This window comes from Patiria miniata, unplaced genomic scaffold (assembly GCF_015706575.1).
Source record: "Patiria miniata isolate m_02_andy unplaced genomic scaffold, ASM1570657v1 HiC_scaffold_9, whole genome shotgun sequence".
In the NCBI taxonomy this organism is placed as follows: Eukaryota; Metazoa; Echinodermata; class Asteroidea; order Valvatida; family Asterinidae; genus Patiria; species Patiria miniata.
The window spans coordinates 5,271,813-5,292,921 of NW_024037076.1; the positions used below are offsets into that span (position 1 = coordinate 5,271,813).

General features: G+C 41.3%; 2 protein-coding genes across 2 annotated transcripts; one reads left to right on the forward strand and one right to left on the reverse strand.

The window, feature by feature from the left end:
* Window positions 1-742: 742 nt before the first annotated feature.
* Window positions 743-1,960, reverse strand: LOC119720345 (uncharacterized protein K02A2.6-like). Its single transcript, XM_038189997.1, has one exon. The coding sequence runs from the start codon at window positions 1,958-1,960 to the stop codon at window positions 743-745; it is 1,218 nt and encodes a 405-aa protein (XP_038045925.1).
* Window positions 1,961-13,377: 11,417 nt separating this feature from the next.
* On the forward strand, window positions 13,378-16,193 carry LOC119720346 (zinc finger protein 91-like). The gene has a single exon (XM_038189998.1). It carries the CDS (start codon window positions 13,956-13,958, stop codon window positions 16,191-16,193), a length of 2,238 nt encoding a protein of 745 aa, XP_038045926.1. The 5' UTR covers window positions 13,378-13,955.
* The last annotated feature ends 4,916 nt before the right edge of the window (window positions 16,194-21,109 follow it).

Here is a 21,109-nt window from a genome sequence, read left to right on the forward strand (position 1 = left end):
GGCCACTGTTTGGGTCTTTGATTTAACCAAACCCTTTGTTTTAGAGGGACTTTCCCATGGCCTTGCCTGGCTACTTTAAGTAACACTATTATGTCACTGAAGAAAGTTATAGACTCCGATATGTTGGGAACTATTCCAGGTTTATTAGACGACAACACGAGTTCACATACGAACATGTAAGCGGCCATGTTAGGAGAGATGCATGCTGGGATACATGGATTAGACTTGCTACAATGCATCGATTAGATGGGAATCGCTACATCCTCTCTTCTAAGTTTAGTTTTAACATTTTGAATAAAACAGCTTTATGAAATAAACATTTGTTTGATCAGTGAATTTGTAAACTGGAGTCTGGTAATTTAAAGTCTGAGTATTTCACTGATTTGAAAACACTTAATGAATATTTAAAAGACACACTGGTTATGTAAATGTACCAAGATAAACAATTACTATCCTTTCCTCTGAAAAACAAACAGAGGGTTAAACCAATAATATAGTAAAAAAACAACAAACAAAACTCAAATGCCTTGAGTACTGAGATAGACTGTCTCAGTACTCGATGTGTGTACAAGGGATTATTCTGCCCTCATCTTTGGAGTGTACAACACATAACACATGTTGAGTAGGCAAATGTAGTTACTAACAGTCCAGTAGTCGAGGACAGTCCAAAGTTATCAGCATGAAATTTGGATCAACAACACAAATCCAGTGTGGTCAAAGCAATAACAGTCACACAAAACTGTTAAGTGTATTTAGGATTTGGCTTCGAGATGCGACCGGATCGAGTGAGAACTGGCTGTGGTGGAGGTGCGTGGGGGATGGCAGGCTGAGGCAGTGGATCCTGTGGCGGTAAGTAGAAGTCAGGTGAGTGTTGTTGCTGTGGAGGTGGTTCAGGGACTGGCAATAAGTGTCTCCGATTGCGGCGGTAGAGTGTGCCTTGGGCATTGACGATGTACGATCTGGGGTTTCTGGAATGCTTTTGGACAATTCCAAGCTGATCGTGCCCTTTGGGTGATTGTAGACGGACAACTTGCCCTGGTTTCAGTGGTCGGAGGGGCTTGGCAGATTTGTCATATGAAGACTTCTGTTGCTGTTGCCTCTTGCGTAACTGTGCTGTGACGCGTGTGTAAATGGCAGGTTTAAGGAGTGGCGTCGGGGTAGGGATGGTTGTGCGAAGACGCCGTGACATGAGACGTTGGGAAGGTGAGCCAAGCTGGGGGTTGGTTGGGACATTGCGAATGTTCAGCAGGTTTCGGTAGAGGTCTGAACCGTCGCGTTTTGTCTTCTCGAGGAGTTGTTTGGCGCGCTTGACAGAGCTTTCTGCAAGGCCATTGGACTGGGGAAAATGGGGACTGCTGGTTGTATGCTGGAAGCCCCATGACTGTGCGAATTGTTTGAAGGCGAAGCAATCAAATTGTCGTGCGTTGTCACTGATAACGATGCGGGGGATTCCATGGATGGAAAATTGTCTCTTGAGTACCTCAATGACTGTAGAGGCACAGGTGTTGTCGAGTGAAGCGAAGTCAAACCAGCCGGAGTATGAGTCACCAAGGGCTAGGTAATCCATACCGTTCCAATGGAATAGGTCAACTCCAATGTGTTCCCATGGTAGGCTGGGTGGGGGGTAGCTTTTCAGTGGTTCTTTCTGTTGATGGGCTTTGGTAGCGTTGCAAACTGTGCATCCAGAGACGGACTGCTCGATATCAAGGCACATTGATGGCCAGTAAACTACATCTCTGGCTCTGCGTTTGGTAGCCTCGATGCCTGGGTGACCTTCATGCAGTATTTGGATGTATTCTGCACGTAGTGACTTGGGAATGATGGCCTTATGTCCCTTTAAGATGATACCGCGGTCGAGAACCAGTTCATCTCTGAACGCGAAGTAGGGGTGGGCCTTTGGTGGGGCATTGTTGATATGCGAAGGCCATCCGCGACTGATGACATCAGTGAGCTGTTGCATGGCAGAGTCACAGGCAGTTGCTTTCTTGAGCTGTTCAAGTCGCATGTCAGAGATTGACAGGAGGGTCATGACTTGCAGGTCATCAGTTTCAGTACCGGTCGTTGTCAAGGGTGCACGTGACAAAGTGTCGGCAAGGAACAATTCTTTTCCTTTCTTGTACACGAGGGTGATGTTATACCTCTGTAACCGGAGAAGCATGCGTTGAAGCCGCGCAGGGGCACTCAGCAGAGGCTTTTTGACGATGGTGACCAATGGTTGGTGGTCAGTTTCGACTACGATGTCTTTACCGTATATGTAGTCGTGGAACTTGGTGCAAGCAAACACAACTGCAAGCAGTTCTTTTTCAATCTGTGCGTAGCGTTGTTCAGTGTCAGTCATGGTACGTGAAGCATACGCGACAGGGGCACCCTCTTGTAGGCAGGCTGCGCCAAGGCCAAACTTGGAGGCATCGCAGGTCAACGTGACTGGCTTGCGGACATCAAAGTACGTGAGTGTCGGCGCATTAGCAATCTTGTCCTTGATTGCTAGGAATGCGGCATTGTGTTGCTCTAGCCAGCACCAATGGATGTCACTATGTGTGAGCTCGCGTAGTGGGGCTGTTAAGTCGCTCAAGTTGGGTACAAACTTGGCCAGGTATGTCACCATGCCAAGAAAGCGTTGTAGGGCAGTAACGTCGTTGGGTGGAGGCATGTCGGTGATAGCACTGACTTTGGCTGGGTCAGGCTTAAGACCACTGGCGGTGAAGACGTGACCGACATATGAGACTTGTTCAAGACCGAAGCGGCACTTTGTAGGGTTGAGGCGCATGTTGATTTTGCGTATCCGATCAAGGACAGTTTTGAGGTTTCGATCATGTTCCTCTTTAGTGCGTCCACCAACTAGTATGTCATCTACGATGATGGAGCATGGCAGATCGGCGAATATCTGCTCCATGGTTCTCTGGTACACATCGGAGGCAGAACAGAGGCCGTAGGGCATGCGAAGATAGCGGTATCTGCCATATGGCGTGCTGAATGTAGTCAGCAGTGATGATTCGTAATCCAAGGGGATCTGCCAGAACGAGCATTTAGCATCAAGCACTGAGAAAACTGTCGCACCATCCATCTTGGCAGCGACTTCCTCTACTGTTCGGGTAGGGTGGTGTGGGCGTTTCAGTGCTTCGTTAAGGTCGCGAGGGTCGATGCATAAGCGGATTTCTTCGCTGTTTTTCTTATGAGTCGCGACCATGGAGGAAACCCAGTCTGTCGGTTCGGAGACTGGAGTGATCACGCCTAGGGTAGTCATCCGCTGCAGTTCGGACTTGACCTTGTCTTGCATTGCAGCAGGGATGCGACGTGGGGGTCGGACAACCGGCGTAGCATTGGGGTCTATGGTCATGGTGTAGATGACTGGTAGTGACCCGAGCGAGCTGTCAAACAGGTCTTCGTAGTCTTTGAAGACTTGAGGCGATGTGGTGTCATTGGAGACATGGTAAACCAAGTTATTGACAGACAGCAGGCCTAGACGGAGGCAATCGGTTAAGCCAAGGATAGCTTTCACTTGTGTGTCAACAATGTGAAAGTCAATATTGTGGTCAGTCAGCGATGAGTCAACGCGACATGGCAGTGTAGCTAGTCCAACTGTGTGGAGCTCGGTTCCTCCATAAGCGATGAGCTTGGTTGACTTTGAATTATCGATGGACTTAGGTGGTGCGATGACATTGTAAACATTCATGGGCAGGACGTTACAACGTGCACCAGTGTCAAGTTGGACAGGAACGTGTGTGTTATTCACCACAAGCGTAGCGTGGATGTCATGTTTCAAGTTCAAGTTGGTGTTGTCCACGGCTCGAACGTAAAATAATTCTTGCTCATCCACGGCAGGTTCGTCTTCCTCCGAGTATGAATCGGGGTTTACTGTGTAGACGTGGCGGCTGCTTCTGCAGTAATCAGCATAGTGATTCTTTTTGTTACATTTGTGGCAAGTCTTGCCATAGGCTGGGCATTCGCGCCTCTTGTGAAAAGTTCCACAATTTCCACAAGGTTTTCTGGGCTTTTGCTGCTGTGTAGAACTACTGCGTGCAGATGTCTGCCGTTGATTTGACCATGTTGGTCTGTTTGGGCGTTGAGCTTGTTTCTTTTTGAAAGCGTTGACAGTGGTATTTGATTCAGCCATTGTGCTGGTAGAGGCTGACAACATCTTTGCCTGATCACCTGCGAGCTGCATTGATTGTGCAAGTTCCACTGTGCGCTTGAGGTCAAGTTTGTCCTCTGGTTGGGCAAGCAGGGATTTCTGGATGCGTTCATTCTGCACGCCACACACAAGTCTGTCTCTCAGCATTTCATCAAGGTTTTGGCCAAACTTGCAGTCACTGGCCAGTGCCCGTAGTGCTGCTAAATATTCGGCGATTGATTCACCAGATCGCCGACAGCGGCTGTTGAATTGAAAGCGAGCAATGATGCTAGACTTTGTGGGTTTGAAATGCTTCTCAAGTCTGTCCACTAGTTCTTGATATGTAGCTTCGTTTGGTTTCTTAGGGGCAAGAAGATCGCTAATCAGCTTATATGTTTGTGAACCAACGACAGAGTTGAGTATGGCCCTTTTGCGTGCTGCGTCGGAGATATTGTTCGCCGCGAAATATTCGCCGAGACGATCAGTGTACATTTCCCATGTCTCTTTCTTTTCACAAAACTCTCCAATATTGCCGAAAGTAGCCATGATGTATTAAGAAACGAATCCTGTACTTACTGACACCATGAAGAAAGTTATAGACTCCGATATGTTGGGAACTATTCCAGGTTTATTAGACGACAACACGAGTTCACATACGAACATGTAAGCGGCCATGTTAGGAGAGATGCATGCTGGGATACATGGATTAGACTTGCTACAATGCATCGATTAGATGGGAATCGCTACAGTCACCTCCACTCACTGTGGAAACAAATCTATCAGATAATGAATAATGAAAGGTTTGCGGAAACACCATGTGCAAATAATTTCTCAATGAGGAGAATGGTTCTGAAATGAACCAGACGTATAAAATATATTAGGTTTTGGAGGTTGTTGGGATCTGGAAGAGATCTGCTGGTCAGCAGATTCACCGCAAAGTTTATATTCAAATTACACAATGACATCATGGGGAAGGTCGAGCGGTCATATTGATATTTAGCCAATTGGCAAAAAGATGTAGTAGCCATATCGGGCGAGTTATCATTTTGTTATGTTAAGTTGTAAAATTGAAACTTCGTTCCTAGAGCTACTTTTGCTCTGTAGTTATGTTAGTGGAAATTCATTCTTTTATTTGGTTGTTCTTTATTTCGATCATTTGACTTCATTTCTGTGAATGAAGTTGTCTACATCTCTTAAAGTTTTAATGATTCAAACAGAAGAGATCTCGCAAGATAGGTTTGGTAGTCAACTTGAATTGAATCATGGGGGAACCATAAACATCGTTGGTGATGTGAAGTGAAGTTGCTATTACATGTACATGTATATCAGTATCTACAGGTAATGGATATTTTATAGAACCGTTCATTTAAGAATCACTGTATTCTTTTGTATAGCTTCCACCTACAAATATGGTGACTTAGCTGATGTAGCAGGTCTGCTGGATATATCTAGGTTAGATGTTGACTTAAAGTGTTCTAATTCTTGATTCCAACTTAACTAGTTTCAGATATTGTAAATTATGTTTTTGGAGACAATGCTTGCTTTTTTCCAATTGACAAGTCCAGACAATGAATTACTGATTCTGTTTTTAAGTTATTTTGTAGTTATTGCATGCACTGTGTTGTTTTTATCTTATTGTACAATTAATAATGTGTTGTTGTACTTTTAAACACCTTAACTTGAGGACAAGGACAATCAGTCTGGCTACCCAATAAAGTGTTATGTGATCTGTCATTTTCCATCTATTGGATACCAGCTGATGTACTGTTTTATGGTGTTTAAATTACGAGTACTATGACCTTTGAACTGAGTGTCGTGATCTGTTGTACAGGGTGGATAAAAAAACGAAACCGAGATAATATTGCTTATTGGAACAGAAGTATGGCACATGTGAATCAAATGGAGATATCCTCTCTTAGGGTGGAGTCTCCTCTTTAAAATGACACCATGGTCATGTCATTACATACACGGTTGACTGAGCAGAGCCCATTTTATAAAAGGGTCTATTTAGAGACTTGTGCCACTTTCCAATTGTGGTTTGTGTTGTGTCTTTTGTCTCAGTGTGAAAAGCTATGGTTGCCCATTAGGGCAGGTGTGGGGGAAAACAGAGATCTCAACGTGAAAAGTGGCGCAAGTCTCTCAATGGACCCTTTCATAAAATTAGTCACTGCTCAGTCAACCGTGAATGTATAAGGACACGTCATGATAAAGACGAGATTCAACCCTAACAGAGGATATCTCCCTTTGATTCACATGTGCCCTACTTCTGTTCCAATTAGCAATAATATCTCGGTTTCGCTTTTTTGATTCACCCTCTATAATGACTGTAGTAGTACAATGTAGTATTTTAAACCCATGTTTTGCATTATTATTTCTTAATGTTACCGTCACGGACCACCCGTAAATTCCGCCAATGGACCATTAAACTCTAGGTCCATCGAGTTTTACCATCAGCACCAAATTGTCATCCGGGAAGGTACTGAATTTGGAAATTTTTAAGGGTATTTTGGAATGCCTTTTGGGTGTTATTCTTATGCGAATTTAGTATATTCATGGACTAACGTGTGATAGGATCCACTAATCTCACACTGCACTGATCAGATAGTGTACTAAATCATGATTAGTGGTATTCGAATCTCGATATTTATGTCAGTGTGAAGTTTTCCTGGGCCAATGTATCGGATACAGTTTTTTTTATATTTTAAAAACAATCATTGAAAAGGTACCTTTGTGTCCATTTTAACCTTTTTGCAATCATCGCTGTTTTGCAAATTTCAATGGCAATTGAAGTGCTCTTTTCGTTTTGACCAGGCAAATAATAATGTCCATATTCTTAAGCAACAATGTGTCATTTCAGGCAGAAACTCACTAATGTCACATCTATTTCAGCATTAAAAAGCGGCCAGCATTTTTGATAATTGACTGTCGTATAGTTTATGCTCTATCTTGTCTTTTGTGATTGTGCGTGCCAGTCATCCTGTGAGCAAACATTTTGCACAGAATGTTTTCAATAAGCAAGTTTGAGGTTCTCCCCAAATCACAGCAACAGCCCCCTCAGTTGTCCGGAAATCATGGACAGTTTAATAAACTTAACAAATTAACCGGTGTGGCAGTAATTCTGTCCCCCGTTAAAAGTGTCCGGGGGGACAGAATTACCTAGGTAAAAGTGTCCTCCCCGGCCCGTTAATTCTGTCCCCCTTCAGGTAATTCTGTCCCCTCCAGGTTTTTTTGTCCCCCTAGTTTTGCAACGCAGAAGGCCATTCTCTATATTGTTTTGATGAATTCAGTCTACAAACAAGGTATACATTTTTTACTTTTTAGTCTGACCTTCATGAAGATGAAAACAATTAACTTTTTGGTCTCTTTCTTAGATGTGAAATGTGAACACAATATGTTTCGATCGATTCGGACTGAGTACGGTGAAAATACAGCAAGGGCCACCGTAGAATAGGGCCACTGTAGAAGCATGACCGGTCATGCACTACAGTGGCCCTATTCTACGGTGATCGCCTCATTGATATAACGCCTACTTGGATTGGTCTGCGTTCCCATCGTAGCGCGTAACGAGATTTCCTATTGGATGAATTTCCTTAGTGTAGCGGGATAGCATTATGTACACATGCGATAAACACTGCCACAAATCTTGCAGCATGTACTTGCGGCGATGCGCGCTCACGAGCACGACTCGTATCATCGCATGGGTGATACTTGCACGGGGACACATTTACCAGGGGGACACTTTCAACCTTGGGCAGGGGGACATATTTACCAGGGAGGGGGACAGATCTATCTAGGTAAATGTGTCCCCCGGACAGATTTACCGGGTCGCGACCCGGTAAATCTGTCCGGGGGGACACATTTACCAAGGGGGACAGAATTACCTGCCACACCGGAGTGTCAGAGAGTCGTACAATTTATGACCTAAAGCATCTCAGTGGCGTAGCAGGCGGTCATTTTTATTGGGGGGGGGGTGTAAAAAATTGTGAAAAGGGCACTTGCTCATCCGTGGTGAAAGGCAGACAGGTTTTTTCTCTAGACATTTGGTTTCGTAAAATCAAAAAGCGCGGGGGGGGGGGCTTATTCCAACTGTCGATGGGGGCGCTGTTCAGAAACGACGATTATGCACAGAAACGCCAATAAATAGTGCTTTTAAGGGCGGTACATGTGCGCAATTCAGTAAAAAGAACCCAAAACAGTACGTCACAAAACAAGGGCACCACTTTTATGATATATATTGCAAAACATCGTGTATGGATGGGACAAAATTTAGCTGACAACGATATATGCGCACATTATCATTATCTGCAGAATGAAAATGTGTTCAATTATTGGTAATTTGGTCTCTTTTTAGTGATGATTATGTGGTTTAGCCATTCTAAGTATGTTATGTATGTTACTACACAGTAACCGACCGTTGTCTGCGCATATGCATGTTGCGTCTCAATTATTATTCCGTAACGGGTTTTGTGGCAAGCGCCCTCAATCGACAGCTACAAAGCACACACGGTCGTCGCTAGCGCTTCCGGATACTAGATTTGGTGAGCGAAATGCTTGTAATTTCACATTTTTTTTTATATTTCAGAGGTTTGATCCTATCTTTAGGTACCCAACTATATCAAAATAACACGTGTGAAATACGGGGGCCAAACATTTCGGGATGGGAGTCATTGGACGTCGAAAAATTGACAATTTTTGTTTACAAATCACACACGGGACTTGTGACAAGCATTACGGACACACTTTCGCAAAATGTGGTCCGGGTGCTTTCTATACAAAGACCTCGTTGGTTCGGGGTTTTGTACGTAAACCTTATCAGTCAGCCGATCACGCTCAATTGACTTCGGCCAAACCGCAGTCCCATCATAAGAAATAAGTTAACAATGTTATCCGGACCATTTTATCCGAGAGTGTGTCTGTAATGAGGGCATGAAGGGTGACGTGACCGTTCCGATTTTCAGTTAACTTTGACGGATTTCTTTTGTTAAAAAACAAATTGGACAGAAAATTTGACAGAATGGATTTTTTTTTTGCAGATTTCTTGCAGAATTCTGCACAAATGGTTATTTCAGGCATGCAACTCTTCCTCGGATCAGCTGATTTCCTCGTTTTTCACTTCAGACTTTTGCCATTTAAAATTAAAAAACACTGTACAAAGTCTTGTAAAATTTGGTATTTCCTCGTTTTTTTGTTAATTCCAAGTTGCATGCCTGTTATTTGGCCTGGCAGTAAAACAGGCGAGTCGAAAAAAGTGGTGCCGGGCCCCTAATTTGGTTTAAAAAGCTTCAATCTTTTCAAACAAACCCTTGCATAAGGGGACAGGTTGGCTGGCGTAGGTCGCCTGAGGTTCACTTGGAACTGGACTTTGTCATGACGCAACCTGTTGTTTTGCCTGAACTTTATGCAATTTCAAAACATCCATATGCAACTACATGTGTATAGGCCTAGATTGTTTACAAAGGCAACAACCACAACACCATCTGCATGTATTGTTATTTTAAGTGTTTATCATGTATTTCGAGTAATTATGGGGGATTTGGCAGATATTTGATCAATCTGACACATTGTTCAAGTTCATTCAGCAGAATTTGGCCATGACCTTACGGTCACCCTGCCTGTAACAGCCCCATAAATGTGGCTGTCATACTGGACTACCTCATTTTAGACCATGAAGTTAAACAGCTACACATTGTATGCCCTGTGCATGGAATGTTGGTCGCATTGCTACTTATGCTAGGGGAGCCGAAAATTGAATTGATCAAGTTGACTGAAATAAGGTAACATATATTCCATCCTAATGGAATGCATCCCCCCCCCGAAAAAAAAGTACCACACAAACACACAAATCCACACATAACTAAAAAAAAATTCCACATACAGTAAGTAAATATTTTGGAAATATAAAAACAAAACTACAAAGTAAATACTCCTAATCTATAGCCTAAACCCCCATGATTTTTATTGTATAATGTATTCCCTTGTGTCCTCAACAACATTTCTCGTTACTGTTAAATGTAAGCTGTGTAAAATCCTTTGTCATTTTAAAAAAAGGGCTGATGTGGTTGGTAATCGGAATCCCAATTGATAGTCCTATTCCTAACATTTCTCAAAAAACAAACAAAAAATTGAGATTGATATACATGGGTCATTCCATGTCAGACCAACGCACTTTTTTACCTCATGTCTTCCGATTTTGATAAAAATTGCTGTGCTTGTAGGTCCTGATGAGCAATGAATGCACACCAATTTTTAGCCCGATCCGACCTACCATATGGTCAGGGCAGAAACCACAAAAAACGGACATTTTTAGGGTAAAATACCACCCTTTTGGTAGAAATATGTCAAAACCATGTAAATTTTCATCGAATATATGCGAATTTGGTATCAAAATAATAAGAATTGCATGCTCAAATCAACTCTTTTGTAAAAATTAAATTTTGTGAAAAGTAGGTCACGTGACCTTTAATATGTTATCGTGACCTTTGACCCAATTTATGTACTAATGTATCATTCCAAAAATCAACGAAATGAAAATGACTTGATAGAGCATGTCTTCCTCTATCAGAATCTACTAAAAATCAATTGGGGTCTTTAAAATTTACAACTTTATGACTATTTTTGTATAGTTGGTAGGTTACAAATTAGTCAATTTATAGACTTTACATTAGAAATCCACCCGCACAACTTACTATTCTGTTTCTAAAGCTACTTAAATTAATCTTGGTTTGGGAATTTCTCATGTTTAGGGCTGATGAGGTATAACCAGACTCATAATATAAATTATCAGCAGTGGCGCACCCAGGATTTTGCTTTTGTGTGTGTGTGTGTGTGGGGGGGGGGGGGGGCTCATAATTTGTTTGTTTTCAAATTTCTGTAGAAGATTGAACAAAAAAAAATACCCCAAAATCAAACAAACAAATTGACAACCTTGGAGGGAGGGGGGGGGGGGGCTCCAGCCCCTCGAGCCCCCCCAGTTACTGTTTAGGGTACGCAACAGCTCTATGCTTTCTACCCGGACCCAGTACAGTAGACACACATCCAGGTGAAATTTATCTCGAAGGAAAAAAATGCCAAGTCTGTGAGACTCATTAAATTTCAAGAAGCGTAGTGATGAATGAGTAAGGTAACTTTGATTGCGATATTGAGTATTATCTTCAAGCAACCTTGAATCCTAGATCCTGATTAGTCCATCTATAGCAACAACAGTGTGATTTGATATAATACTGCACAGCTATATTGCGCCCCAAATATCGAATGTACATGTACATGTATGTATTGTGTTCTTTTTATTTGCTGCTGAACGGTCCGATACACTATGCACCTACATCTCTCGCCACGTGCAATGTACGCATTCGACATCAAGTTTGCTTGAAGATAAATTCGTTATGGCTCGTGGAACACGGAATAATGTAGTGTGTCGGGTGGCATATTGGTCACAGCAGCATTGCATTGTTTCATATTCCAATATTCCAAGCGCGCTCGTTGGATAACTAATTATCAGTGGCACGGGGGGGGGGGGGGGAATCAAGGGACTTGAACCCACCCCCCTCCAAGGTTGTCAATTTGTTTGTTTGATTTTTTTTCAATCTTCTACATAAATTTGACAACAAAATGCTATGAGCCCCCCCCCCCCAAAAAAAAAGCAAAATCCTGGGTGCGCCACTGCTGATAATTTATATTATGAGTCTGGTTACACCTCATCAGCCCTAAACATGAGAAATTCCCAAACCAAGATTAATTTAAGTACCTTTAGAAACAGAATAGTAAGTTGTGTGGGTGGATTTCTAATGTAAAGTCATAAATTAACTCGTTTGTAACCCACCAACTGTACAAAAATAGTCATAAAGTTGTTAATTTTAAAGACCCCAATTGATTTTTAGTAGATTCTGATAGAGGAAGACATGTTCTATCAAGTCATCTTCATTTCGTTGATTTTCGGAATGATACATTATTACATAAATTGGGTCAAAGGTCACAATAACATATTAAAGGTCACGTGACCTCCTTTTCACAAAATTTATTTTTTACAAAAGAGTTGATTTGAGCATGCGATTCTTATTATTTTAATACCAAATTTGCATATATTCGATGAAAATTAACACGGTTTTGACATATTTCTACCAAAAAGGTGGTATTTTGCTCTAAAAATGTCTGTTTTTTGTGGTTTCTGCCCTGACCACATGGTTGGTCGGATCGGGCTAAAAATTGGTGTGCATTCATTGCTCATCAGGACCTACAAGCACAGCAATTTTTATCAAAATCGGAAAACATGAGGTAAAAAAGTGCGTTGGTCTGACATGGAATGACCCACATGTATGGTGCAAGGCCTGAATTCTGTTCTCCACCTTGTATGAAGGACCAAACGAGGTCTGCCTGATTCTCCCGCTATCAATGTTCCCTAACTCTGATGTTCCCCGAAATCCTTAGGGTTAGGGTTAGGGTGAGGATTTGGGGGAACATTAGTATTGGGGAACATAGGTATGCACCCAGGACGATCAATCAAACACAATAAAGTTACACAAGGATCAGTACTGCTAGATTTGAAATTGGAAGCATTTTTAAGAAATAAACATGCCCATATGAACTGTACTCATATTTTTTTTGTATACCATGTACACGCACCATAAACCATGTTTGTCATTCATAAAAAAAATCTATGTATGAGCCCCAAAAGGCTTCAGTTGATTAAAGAAAACCAAAAAGTTCTGAATTTCTTCGTCTCTCTCTCGTCTTAATCAAATTGTGGCCCAAACACGATCACGTTGGGTATTATTCAACAAAGCATTAGAACCGGTTCATTTTGGTTTAATTTTTTTTCCTGAACTTAGGGTGTCAATCTGCTTTTTGACAACACCGACTACAAATTGACTTCCGTTGTGGCATCTCGTGAATCAGATCCAATCCCTGAGAAACCTCAGGAAAATCAACACATCCGGCCAATGTGATGATGCTTTCATAAGCTTGAAACATGCTGCCAAAAAACATTGGTTGGTTGTAATATTTGATGTTTCTATCAGCCCTCAAGAGGTTCCAAAACGAGGAGATGCAAGTAAAACTGTTACATTTGTTTTTTGCTACACCAAACTCTTCTCATCCAGCTTGATGATAAATTGTCACCAGAGGGTCCACTTTAAGTGAGACACTGTTTTCTTGTGAAGCTTGTGGTCAACCCACTGACGGACGAAATCTCCATAGGCTCAACAGACTGCATGCATGTACTTGGGTCTTGGGAGAAACTTTGTTGTTGCGATACCCGTTGAAAAGCCTTTCTTATCAACGGAGTCCAACCATGCACAAGAGGGTCCATTCTTCACATGAAGCTTGAAGCAAAATTGTCATCAGAGGAAGTGGAGACTGGTGGGAAAGTGTTTTCTTACGAGACTTGTGGTAAAAACCCACTGAGCGACAGAATCTACACTTATGCAAGAGACTGCATACGTGTACATGTAGGCCTACTTGTGTAAAACAATATTTTGCAAGAATTGTTGTAATAAGGCCTGTGTTATTAGAGGGGTCCAACCATTAAGAGGGTGGATCCACAGTGGTGATGAAAAACTATATGATTATGAGGCATGTGGAAAAGCCTTTTCTCTAAAAGGACATCTAAGCAGACACGAAAGGAGGTACATAGGTGAGAGGCCATATATGTTTGTGAGACCTGTGGTAAATCCTGTCTCGCTAAGGTGATCTAAATAGACATAAGAATGTACATCAATAAGAAACCATTTGTTTGTAAGACCTGTGATCAAGCCTTTTCTGTCAAAGGTAGTCTACAGGTACATGAAAGGGTGCATACTGGAGAAAAACCATTTGTTTGTGAGACCTGTGGTAAAGCCTTTCGTAAGCAATGTCATCTAAAATACATGAAAGAATACACAGCGGCGAGAAACCATTTGTTTGTGAGACCTGTGGTAAAGCCTTTTCTGACAAAGGTTATCTACGTAGACATACAAAAATACACACCGGTGTTAAACCATATGTTTGTGAGACCTGCGGTAAAGCCTTTTCTGCCATATGTCATCTACAGGGACATGAAAGGGTGCACACTGGAGAAAAACCATTTGTTTGTGAGACCTGTGGTAAAGCCTTTTCTGTCAAAGGTAATCTAAATAGACATGAAAGGGTGCATACTGGAGAAAGACCATTTGTCTGTGAAATCTGTGGTAAAGCCTGGTCTGGCAAGGGTGATCTCAATAGACATGAAAGGGTGCACACTGGAGAAAAACCATTTGTTTGTGAGACCTGTGGTAAAGCCTTTCGTAGGAAATGTAATCTACATGGACATGAAAGCGTGCACACTGGAGAAAAACCATTTGTTTGTGAGACCTGTGGTAAAGCCTTTCGTAGGAAATGTTATCTACAGGGACATGAAAGGGTGCACACTGGAGAAAAACCATTTGTTTGTGAGACCTGTGGTAAAGCCTTTTTTGAGAAATTTAATCTAAAAATACATGAAAGAAGACACACAGGTGAAAAACCATTTGTTTGTGAGACCTGTGGCAAAGCCTTTTCTGTCAAAGGTGATCTACAGCGACATAAAAGGGTGCATTCTGGAGAAAAACCATTTGTTTGTGAAATCTGTGGTAAAGCCTTTTCTGTCAAAGGTGATCTAGAAATACATGAAAGAAAACACACCGGTGAAAAACCATTTGTTTGTGAGACCTGTGGTAAAGCCTTTTCTGACAAAGGTAAACTACGTAGACATACAAAAATACACACCAGTGTTAAACCATATGTTTGTGAGACCTGTGGTAAAGCCTTTTCTGTCAAAGGAAATCTACAGATACATAAAAGGGTGCATACTGGAGAACGACCATTTGTCTGTGAAATCTGTGGTAAAGCCTGTTCTGGCAAGGGTGATCTCAATAGACATGAAAGAATGCACACCGGTGAAAAACCATTTGTTTGCGAGACCTTTGGTAAAGCCTTTCGTAAGAAATATCATCTAAAAATACATGAAAGAATACACAGCTGTGAGAAACCATTTGTTTGTGAGACCTGTGGTAAAGCCTTTTCTGTTAAAAGTACTCTAAGTGGACATGAAAAAATACATATCGGTGTTAAACCATATGTTTGTGAGACTTGCGGTAAAGCCTTTTCTGCCAAATGTCATCTACAGGTACATGAAAGAGTGCACACTGGAGAAAAACCATTTGTTTGTGAGACCTGTGGTAAAGCCTTTTCTGTTAAAAGTACTCTAAGTGGACATGAAAAAATACACATCGGTGTTAAACCATTTGTTTGTGAGACCTGTGGTAAAGCCTTTTCTGTTAAAAGTACTCTAAGTGGACATGAAAAAATACACATCGGTGTTAAACCATTTGTTTGTGAGACCCGTGGTAAAGCCTTTTCTGTCAAAGGCAGTCTACATGTACATGAAAGGGTGCATACTGGAGAAAAACCATTTGTCTGTAAAATATGTGGTAAAGCCTGTTCAGGCAAGGGTGATCTCACTAGACATGAAAGGGTGCACACTGGAGAAAAACCATTTGTTTGTGAGACCTGTGGTAAAGCCTTTCGTAGGAAATGTCATCTACAGGGACATGAAAGCGTGCACACTGGAGAAAAAACATTTGTTTGTGAGACCTGTGGTAAAGCCTTTTCTGTCCAAGGCAGTCTACATGTACATGAAAGGGTGCATACTGGAGAAAAAACATTTGTTTGTGAAATCTGTGGGAAAGCCTTTTCTAACCAGAATGAACTTACTAGACATGAAAGAATGCACACCGGTGAAAAACCATTTGTTTGTGAGACCTGTGGTAAAGCCTTTTCTGTCCAAGGCAGTCTACATGTACATGAAAGGGTGCATACTGGAGAAAAACCATTTGTTTGTGAAATCTGTGGGAAAGCCTTTTCTTACCAGAATGAACTCACTAGACATGAAAGAATGCACACCGGTGAAAAACCATTTATTTGTGAGACCTGCGGTAAAGCCTTTTCGTTCAGTTATATTCTAAGTAGACATGAACGAATTCACACCAATGAGAAACCATTTGTTTGTGAGACTTGCGGTAAAGCCTTTTCTGACACAGGTAGTCGAAACAGGCATGTAAAAATACACATCGGTAAACCATTGTTTATGTGACCTGCATGTGGTAAAGCCTTTCTTCAGAAATGTACTCTAAAAATACATGAAAGAAGACACACCGGTGAAAAACCATTTGTTTGTGAGACCTGTGGTATAGCCTTTCTGTCAAAGGTAATCTACATGTACATGAAAGGCTACATACTGGAGAAAAACCATTTGTCTGTGAAATCTGTGGTAAAGCCTTTTCTAGCCAGAGTGAACTCACTAGACATGAAAGAATGCACACCGGTGAAAAACCATTTGTTTGTGAGACCTGTGGTAAAGCCTTCTCCAACCAAGGTCATCTAATTAGACATGAACGAATTCACACTAATGAGAAACCATTTGTTTGCGAGACCTGTGGTAAAGCCTTTTCTAACACAGGTAGTCGAAACAGGCATGTAAAAATGCACATCGGTAAACCATTGTTTGTGTGACCTGCATGTGGTAAAGCCTTTCTTCAGAAATGTACTCTAAAAATACATGAAAGAAGACAAAGCGGTGAAAGCCATTTGTTTGTGAGACCTGTGGTAAAGCCTTTTCTGGCAAGGGTGATCTCACTAGACGTGAAAGAATGCACACCGGTGAAAAACCATTTGTTTACGAGACCTGTGTCAAAGGTAGTCGACACAGATAGTCGAAAAAAACAACATTTGTCTGTTAAATTTGTGGTAAAGCCTTTTCTGGTCAAAGTACTCGAGACAGGCATGAAATGATTCACAGTAGTGAGAAACCAATTGTTTGTGAGACCTGCGGTAAAGCCTTTTCTAACACAGGTAGTCGATACAGGCATGTAAAAATGCACATTGGTAAACCATTATGTTTCTATGACTGTCAAGCCTTTCTTGAGAAATGTCATCTAATAATACATGAAAGAAGACACACCGGTGAAAAACCATTTGTTTGTGAGACCTGTGGTAAAGTCTTTTCGGACAAAGGTAATCTAAGTGGACATGAAAAAATATACACATCGGTGATAAAACAATTTTTGTAAGACCTACGGTAAAGCCGTTTCTAACACAGTCGAAACAGGCATGCAAAAAAGCACATCGGTAAACCATTTGTTTGTGTGACATGTGGTAAAGCCTTTTCTGCCAAATGTCATCCACAGGGACGTGAAAGGGTGCATACTGGAGAAAAACCATTTGTCTGTAAAATCTGTGGTAAAGCATTTTCTGGTCAAAGTACTCGAAACAGGCACGAAATGATTCATTGCGTTGAGAAACCGTTTGTTTGCGAGACCTGTGGTTATGCCCATTCTGCCAAACGTAATCCAAAAAGACACGAAAGAATGCATATCGATGAGAAAAACACACCTTTGTAAGATCTAAACGAACGTAGACAGAAAGCTTAACATTGGTGAGAATGTTCATGTGCATGCATCTGTTCGTACTTGTATTGTGTGACATTATATTTCCAGTTGCAGTACTTTATTGTATATTTGGGAAATAGAAATTTCCTAAAAGTTTCCTATCCACAAGGGTACACGATCGAAATTGGCTGGTATTAATTGGTATGACCTCTGCAAGGCCACTGTTTGGGTCTTTGATCTAACCAAACCCTTTGTTTTAGAGGGACTTTCCCATGGCCTTGCCTGGCTACTTTAAGTAACACTATTATGTCACCTCCACTCACTGTGGAAACAAATCTATCAGATAATGAATAATGAAAGGTTTGCGGAAACACCATGTGCAAATAATTTCTCAATGAGGAGAATGGTTCTGAAAAGAACCAGAGGTATAAAATCTATTAGGTTTTGGAGGTTGTTGGGATCTGGAAGAGATCTGCTGGTCAGCAGATTCACCGCAAAGTTTATATTCAAATTACACAATGACATCATGGGGAAGGTCGAGCGGTCATATTGATATTTAGCCAATTGGCAAAAAGATGTAGTAGCCATATCGGGCGAGTTATCATTTTGTTATGTTAAGTTGTAAAATTGAAACTTCGTTCCTAGAGCTACTTTTGCTCTGTAGTTATGTTAGTGGAAATTCATTCTTTTATTTGGTTGTTCTTTATTTCGATCATTTGTCTTCATTTCTGTGAATGAAGTTGTCTACATCTCTTGAACTTTTAATGATTCAAACAGAAGAGATCTGCAAGATAGGTTTGACAGTCAACTTGAATTGAATCATGGGGGAACCATAAACATCGTTGGTGATGTGAATTGAAGTTGCTATTACATGTACATGTATATCAGTATCTACAGGTAATTGATATTTTATAGAACCGTTCATTTAAGAATCATTGTATTCTTTTGTATAGCTTCCACCTACAAATATGGTGACTTAGCTGATGTAGCAGGTCTGCTAGATATATCTAGGTTAGATGTTGACTTAAAGTGTTGTAATTCTTGATTCACACTTAACTAGTTTCGGATATTGTAAATTATGTTTTTGGAGACAATGCTTGCTTTTTTCCAATTGACAAGTCAAGACAATGAATTACTGATTCTGTTTTCAAGTTATTTTGTAGTTATTGCATGCACTGTGTTGTTTTTATCTTATTGTACAATCAATAATGTGTTGTACTTTTAAACACCTTAAGTTGAGGACAAGGACAATCAGTCTGGCTACCCAATAAAGTGTTATGTGATCTGTCATATTCCATCTATTGGATACCAGCTGATGTACTGTTTTATGGTGTTTAAATTACGAGTACTATGACCTTTGAACCGAGTGTCGTGATCTGTTGTACAGGGTGGATAAAAAAACGAAACCGAGATAATATTGCTTATTGGAACAGAAGTATGGCACATGTGAATCAAATGGAGATATCCTCTCTTAGGGTGGAGTCTCCTCTTTAAAATGACACCATGGTCATGTCATTACATACACGGTTGACTGAGCAGAGCCCATTTTATAACAGGGTCTATTTAGAGACTTGTGCCACTTTCCAATTGTGGTTTGTGTTGTGTCTTTTGTCTCAGTGTGAAAGGCTATGGTTGCCCATTAGGGCAGGTGTGGGGGAAAACAGAGATCTCAACGTGAAAAGTGGCGCAAGTCTCTCAATGGACCCTTTCATAAAATTAGTCACTGCTCAGTCAACCGTGAATGTATAAGGACACGTCATGATAAAGACGAGATTCAACCCTAACAGAGGATATCTCCCTTTGATTCACATGTGATCTACTTCTGTTCCAATTAGCAATAATATCTCGGTTTCGCTTTTTTGATTCACCCTCTATAATGACTGTAGTAGTACAATGTAGTATTTTAAACCCATGTTTTGCATTATTATTTCTTAATGTTACCGTCACGGACCACCCGTAAATTCCGCCAATGGACCATTAAACTCTAGGTCCATCGAGTTTTACCATCAGCACCAAATTGTCATCGGGGAAGGTACTGAATTTGGAAATTTTTAAGGGTATTTTGGAATGCCTTTTGGGTGTTATTCTAATGCGAATTTAGTATATTCATGGGCTAACGTGTGATAGGATCCACTAATCTCACACTGCACTGATCAGATAGTGTACTAAATCATGATTAGTGGTATTCGAATCTCGATATTTATGTCAGTGTGAAGTTTTCCTGGGCCAATGTATCGGATACAGTTTTTTTATATTTTAAATACAATCATTGAAAAGGTACCTTTGTGTCCATTTTAACCTTTTTGCAATCATCGCTGTTTTGCAAATTTCAATGGCAATTGAAGTGCTCTTTTCGTTTTGACCAGGCAAATAATAATGTCCATATTCTTAAGCAACAATGTGTCATTTCAGGCAGAAACTCACTAATGTCACATCTATTTCAGCATTAAAAAGCGGCCAGCATTTTTGATAATTGACTGTCGTATAGTTTATGCTCTATCTTGTCTTTTGTGATTGTGCGTGCCAGTCATCCTGTGAGCAAACATTTTGCACAGAATGTTTTCAATAAGCAAGTTTGAGATTCAGAGTTTGAAAAGAAAATTAACCTCTAAACTGAAAGTATCTCCCCAAATCACAGCAACAGCCCCCTCAGTTGTCCGGAAATCATGGACAGTTTAATAAACTTAACAAATTAACCGGTGTGGCAGTAATTCTGTCCCCCGTTAAAAGTGTCCGGGGGGACAGAATTACCTAGGTAAAAGTGTCCTCCCCGGCCCGTTAATTCTGTCCCCCTTCAGGTAATTCTGTCCCCTCCAGGTTTTTTTGTCCCCCTAGTTTTGCAACGCAGAAGGCCATTCTCTATATTGTTTTGATGAATTCAGTCTACAAACAAGGTATACATTTTTTACTTTTTAGTCTGACCTTCATGAAGATGAAAACAATTAATTTTTTGGTTTCTTTCTTAGATGTGAAATGTGAACACAATATGTTTCGATCGATTCGGACTGAGTACGGTGAAAATACAGCAAGGGCCACCGTAGAATAGGGCCACTGTAGTGCATGACCGGTCATGCACTACAGTGGCCCTATTCTACGGTGATCGCCTCATTGATATAACGCCTACTTGGATTGGTCTGCGTTCCCATCGTAGCGCGTAACGAGATTTCCTATTGGATGAATTTCCTTAGTGTAGCGGGATAGCATTATGTACACATGCGATAAACACTGCCACAAATCTTGCAGCATGTACTTGCGGCGATGCGCGCTCACGAGCACGACTCGTATCATCGCATGGGTGATACTTGCACGGGGACACATTTACCAGGGGGACACTTTCAACGTTGGGCAGGGGGACATATTTACCAGGGAGGGGGACAGATCTATCTAGGTAAATGTGTCCCCCGGACAGATTTACCGGGTCGCGACCCGGTAAATCTGTCCGGGGGGACACATTTACCAGGGGGGACAGAATTACCTGCCACACCGGAGTGTCAGAGAGTCGTACAATTTATGACCTAAAGCATCTCAGTTTCGTAGCAGTCGGTCATTTTTATTGGGGAGGGGGGGGGGGGGATGTAAAAAATTGTGAAAAGGGCACTTGCTCATCCGTGGTGAAAGGCAG